Genomic DNA, 6,000 nt, shown 5'->3' with positions numbered 1-6,000 from the left:
TATCCGGCCCAACCCTGCTTTATGTAATAGGATATGAGTTTGTATTACAACTAATATACACACATATCTATAAATCAAAGAGCATGCACCGTGTTATCAAAATAAATTTTGATGAATGGTCTTGAGTTGGAGGCTAACTTCTCTATTTCCACATTTTGGGGGTGGTTTTGGTGCTTCGGCGCGGCAGGTACTAAATATGCTGTTTATTTACATTTGTAAAAGTGAAGTTTTTCTATAATAACGGTTGGTTCGTACGAACGTACCGGATAGCTCTTTCCGTTAATTAAGGATATTTTTTTCTTTCTCTTTTTATAAAGACAGAAATAGCCTAGTTTGAAGAATCGGTGCTGTTAAAAAGATAGATAATTAATTATTATCATGGAAAGAAAACATAGAAGCGGGTTTCGTTGAATTTTCAAAGTAGCTTTTGATAGATTATTATATTACAACAAGGTATAGTGTTATAAGCGAATCATCTCTAAAACTAAGTTCCAAAAACGTCAGTTTGTCCTTTAACAGTAACATGTATTCAATCAGTTTGCAACAAATTTACCTACAATTTTGTATAGACATATGCATCAATATTTAGTTTAATCAGTTCTGAAGTATTAATGTTCGTTTGTCCTTCCATTCCAGAGATTCGCTTTTATGAATGTTGTCATCCTTGTTTCTTTATATTTTTAATTAAAAAGTTTTGAACACACACATTAAGCTTCAGGTGTAAACTGTTTTCAAACTTTAAAAAAAGTAAATAAATTTTTACTTGTTCTGAAAGTTTTTAAATTTAAAACAAAACTCAAAGCTTTAGTAATACAGATTTTGCACTCATCATGTAATTTTATGATAATTAGTTTTCAGTATTTTTTTGCTTTTTGAGTTGCTTCATCTTTAGGCTTTTGAGGCTTCTCTCAATTGGGGGATTAAAACAATACCTTACAAAATTAAAAATCGCAGAAAAAATCGTACAAGGGGGAAAGATTTGTTTTTCACGGTTTATCTCTAATGGGTTGACATAATCTTTGGCAAAAATAGCATAAAACTATTATAAACCAATACCAAACTTCCCAGGGTTTTGTGGAACAATCTTTCAAGCAATTTACGAGATCTAACTGGACATACGAATACTTCAATTCAGTTTACAATACAGTTTAACTTTTTTAATAACATAGTTATATTGGATTTAGTACTTTTTTCATAATTTAAAATAGTAAATAAACACCCCTGTGACAAGAGTTGTGGTAGGTGGAATAATTGTAGAATTGGGACACCTGCCATTCTTGTATTCATCTATTGAGCCATTTTCATTCAACTTGGTGGGACAACTGCCGTTTGTGTGCGTTACATCACTGTCAACTGTTAGATTTGGAGAGCTGTCGTGTTTGGAACAAAATATAAGTTTATTGTCTGTTAATTGGTTATAGTTTGAAGGAAAATCTGGCGGGCAGCTGTTTTTATGCTCAAGAAAACTTAGTTCTGTGTTTAAACTATCGTTTCTAGCCCGCTCTTGCGCGTTTTCTTCATCTATTCCACATGGAAGGTTACTACTGCTTATTCCTGATTGAAGATGACTTTTATGAAAGTTGGAACAGCTGATCAGTTCATTAGAACAGCTGATTGGGTTACTAGAACAGCTGACACGTTGCTCGCATTCAACACTTTTGGAAGATGTTTGTTTGAGACAGCTTTTTAAAGCTTTATTTTGCGGTGTGGAAGATTCGGATAGAGGTCGTCTTCTGTCTTCTTCTAGTGAAATCTATTTTCAAGGCTTATAAAAAATCTAAAATATGTCTTAATAGTCAGGGATCTAAAGGGATAAGACAATGGCCGATAAATTGGTGTATATCCCCAATGTTAGTAAACGAAATTACCCCTTCTGTACCATTAGTAGTTTGAACGTTTGGACACTCAACTTAATAAACCAACCAATTAAAATTCATTAAAAGTCCCCAAAGATGTAAAGCCAACGAATAAGAAAACGTTATTATAAAACTTTTGGGATTAGCGTTATATACAGCCCTTTTTCCCCTCTCATTTATTAAAATCTTTAAATTAATTAGAAATATCTAAATAATTCAATAAGCCTTGCCTTATGCTCTGGTTGAAATGGAAGAGTAACAGCCTTGGCAAGTTTCGTCTTAGTCTGAGAGCTTCCATCTACATACTCATGTTGACTACTCATGTTGCTCAGTGATGAGGGATTATTATTCTCACTAGTGCTATTCTTATCAATACTTGCTCCATGTTTATTATAGCTGAGACTGTCTTGGGAGTTGTGGAATGAAGGCATTCTGCCCACACTACTTGTACTTCCGTCCTCCTAAATAAGTAACATCCAGGGATCTAAAGGGATAAGACAAATATCCGAAAAATTGATGTACATCCCCAATTTTAATACACAAAATTACCCATTCTGTAGATTGCAATTTGTGGTTGAAACGTTTGGACACTTCAATTAAAAAAACAAAAAATCAAAATATATTAAAAGTTCCCAAAGTTCTTTACCCAACGAATAAGAAGACGTTATTATAAAACTTTGGGGACTTGAGTAATAAACATAAAATTGTCCCCTATCTCTCTCTGAGTCAAATCTCTGTTGTATTTTGTTATTTTTATAATATTGACACAAGTCCATTGTTAATATACAGCAGAAATGCCCCTAGGGGTCTCTAGGGGGCGTTGGGCACTAGAGGAGAGGGAGGTGGATATCGACTCACCCCCCATCTTAATTTTGTGTTCAGAATGAAAAGGTTGGATTTTTTTTTGGGGGGGAGGGGGGTATTTTTTTCTTTGGGTGATTTCTTTTAGGAGGATGGTGATACCCTTCAAAATAATTATAAATCTTTCCAAGAACTATGTTAAGATGCATTGTAAAGGAGAACTATATCGGTTTAGCATTTAGATTGTCACATGGTTAATACTTAATATTCGACATAATAAAGTTAAAGTACTTTTGTTGTTAATATGTCAATTGTAACTTCTATTACTAAATGCCATTAAATCGACATAAATTTTTTCAAACTTAAAAGTCAATGCACTGTGCTTCATTAGGAAGTTTCAGAGTTAATGCAAAAAAAATATTTTTGTTTTCAAAGAATGTTAATTATAAGGACAAGGAAAATATGCATTCTATGTTTAAAACAAAATTGAAAACTTGTCCATATTAGCTATTGGGCAGCTACGCTGCTAAAAAAAAACGAATTTATAGATATACAGGCTGATATATCTCTTTAATAAAGCTGAAATTTTAGATCAAAATGACATTTATCATTTAAAATATCAAATATTCCACAAAAACTGTTTAACATTTCAGACATTTTGAACTTTATTTAGTTTTTATCATTACCTAGCTTTTAAAATTTTAATATAAGATCTTTATTTAATTCTGAAACATAGTTTTGAGGTCCATGGGATGAGCTAAATTAATTTATATTTGGGACGGAAGGGACATTGGGCTGATATTTACACTGGTCCTCAAAGTTTTATAACACGTCATCTTATTCGTAGACTCAAAAAAGACAGATAACTTACCTTACAGGTATATGTCCTATCATCATCATTGGTTGAACTATTTTGTTAGTGTTTGTCTGTCAGTCTGTCTGTCTGTCTGTCAGTCTGTCTGTCTGTCAGTCTGTCTGTCTGTCAGTCTGTCAGTCTGTCAGTCTGTCTGTCTGTCTGTCTGTCAGTCTGTCTGTCTGTCTGTCTGTCTGTCTGTCTGTCTTTCTGTCTGTCTGTCTGTCTGTCTGTCTGTCTGTCTGTCTGTCAGTCTGTCTGTCAGTCTGTCAGTCTGTCCGTCTGTCTGTCCGTCTATGTGTCTGTCTGTCTGTCTGTTTGTCTGTTTGTCTGTCAGTCTAACTGTATGTATGTCTGTCTGTCTGTTTGTCTGTTTTTCTGTTTTTCTGTTTTTCTGTTTGTCTGATTGTCTGTTTGTCTGTCTGTCTGTCTGTCAGTATGTCTCTATTTCTGTCTGTCTGTACAAATTAGATGGATAACTTACCCTAACCACAGGTATATGTCCCATCATCATCATGGGTTGAACTACATTATTTGCTATGTTACATATCATCTCTTCTTTCTTCACCCTAAAACAATTTTTAAAATAAAAAGAAATAATTAGAAACAATCCTTTAAATTTAGTAAAGATTGAATGAAATGAAAAAAATGATTGTATAAACTGTAATATTTTTCAAATATTGCTAAATTTGAAAATGATATTTAATGGAAAACATTAGTTCTGTGACACAGGTTTAGGAATAAACTAATTTATACATCTTTTTTGAGTTTTTTAGATTTTCTCAGGCTAGGAAAGAGATTTTTTGAAGCGGTCAAAAGTTCCTGATTCTACTCCTCAATGCCTTTCCTGGAAGCACCACGAAGCCATAGTTCTGATTTTTAAAAAATTTACTCCCATTTACAAATAGCTATACAATTGAATGTCTGGTCGTCAGCGGTTTTAAGACTTGGGATAAATTTTAAATCATCCAGAGGTGTATTATACTCATACAAATCATTTGCAGATCCCCGCTTTGGCCTCAGAAAAAAAAATGTCCAAAATCGACCCACCCTACTGTTTATTAATTGGAAAAGTATCATATAAATCAAATATTAATCTAACTTACTGTTTATTTATGGGAAAAGTATCATAAGAATCAAATGGTCTGGATTCTGATCTTCTTCTTCCCGCGTGTCTGAAAATAATTCTTAATTAGGAAGATCTTTATAATGCCTATAAAAAAGGGGATAAATTTTAAAACTAAGTATCCTGAATGACGTCATATTTCAATAATCGATTACTCTAATATGACGTCATTCAGGCAAAGGACTTTAAATTTATCCCCCTTTTTTATAGGCACTATAAAAAGCTTGGGTTGGTTAAGGTCAGGTAGCTAATTTTGCCATGGTTAACCAGCACAGAAAAATGATTTCTTCAAGAGAAAAAGAGAAGAAATAAAAATAATTGAAGAAAGAGAGTTGTCCAGAATATCTATAATACAAAGTAGAACGATGTTTGTCTGTTTGTTTGTCTGTCTGTCTGTTTGTTTGTAGCAAAGGATCTCGCTAACCGCTGAACCGATCGGGTACTCCTTTACAGGGTAGCTTCTCTAAGGTCCCGGGAAGGTTTATAAATATTTTCTTGGGGGTTGGAACACCCTAACCCCCCCCAAAAAATAAAAAAAATACCCCTCTTAACCCCTTATCGAACGCTTTGATTTATTCTATCTAACAATAAATAGCCCGTGATTAAAGCATCAAATTTTTTCTTGTTGGAAAATTAGGTTAGTTGTCATAGTTTTTTATCGCATCGTATTAAAGACAACTTTCCGCGTATATTAAAATGATAAATTATAAGATTAAAAAGTTTTGTTTGCCCCGAGGGGCAAACGGCCCGGCCTAACAAAACTGGTATTAATTGTTTGATTTTTATTTCAATATTCGTGGAAAATTGTTTGTAATACGTTACTATACATTATTTTTTGGTATGGCTGAGAAACGGTTCTAATCCAGCGGATATTAATCAGTTTCGAAGCCATACTGGAAAAGATTTTGAAGGCAAATAAATTTGTTTTGGGTATTTTTAATTATTAACTCTCATGTATGTATATTGTCATCCTTGGTTTGCAGAAATCTAAATAATTTAACTATGCTAGTTCAATTTACACTTCTAGTTTTAATTTTAAATTTTAATTGGTTCTAATGTCTGAAATAGATATGAAATTAAATAGGGAAAGGGAAGATTATTTACAGATTTTAATCATGTGTCGTTTTCATTTATACATATTTAAACCCCGAACAAACATATTATGCAAATCTGAATTTTCAAAATAGCAGCTTTATTATTCATTTAGGATGATTTTACAATAAATATGAAATGTAGATGCCTCTTTTGGTTACAAAATTCCACTGTTATTTTTTGATTAATCAGCACCAATAAAGCACAAGATCTTAAAAACAGCATTTGGGGGTAATACTGGTGAACAAATATATTATGCAAATCCAAAACAA

General features: G+C 32.8%; 1 protein-coding gene across 1 annotated transcript in view; it reads right to left on the bottom strand.

The window, feature by feature from the left end:
* Positions 1–1,192: 1,192 nt before the first annotated feature.
* The window catches only part of LOC145331265 (uncharacterized), a 34,066-nt gene continuing 29,258 nt past the window's right edge, over positions 1,193–6,000 (bottom strand). Inside the window, exons 9-12 of the mRNA XM_080175883.1 lie at positions 4,617–4,685; positions 3,995–4,079; positions 2,087–2,317; positions 1,193–1,753 (exon numbers count right to left, since the gene is read on the bottom strand). Coding sequence (XP_080032009.1) covers positions 1,193–1,753; positions 2,087–2,317; positions 3,995–4,079; positions 4,617–4,685 — 946 coding nt within the window. The remainder of the gene's footprint in view (positions 1,754–2,086; positions 2,318–3,994; positions 4,080–4,616; positions 4,686–6,000) is intronic.

The sequence above is a fragment of the Acartia tonsa genome, chromosome 11 (genome assembly GCF_053477335.1).
Source record: "Acartia tonsa isolate MP-2025a chromosome 11, ASM5347733v1, whole genome shotgun sequence".
Classification (NCBI taxonomy): Eukaryota; Metazoa; Arthropoda; class Copepoda; order Calanoida; family Acartiidae; genus Acartia; species Acartia tonsa.
Note: the sequence above shows the minus strand (reverse complement) of the source record. Positions and strands in the feature narration are given on the sequence as shown.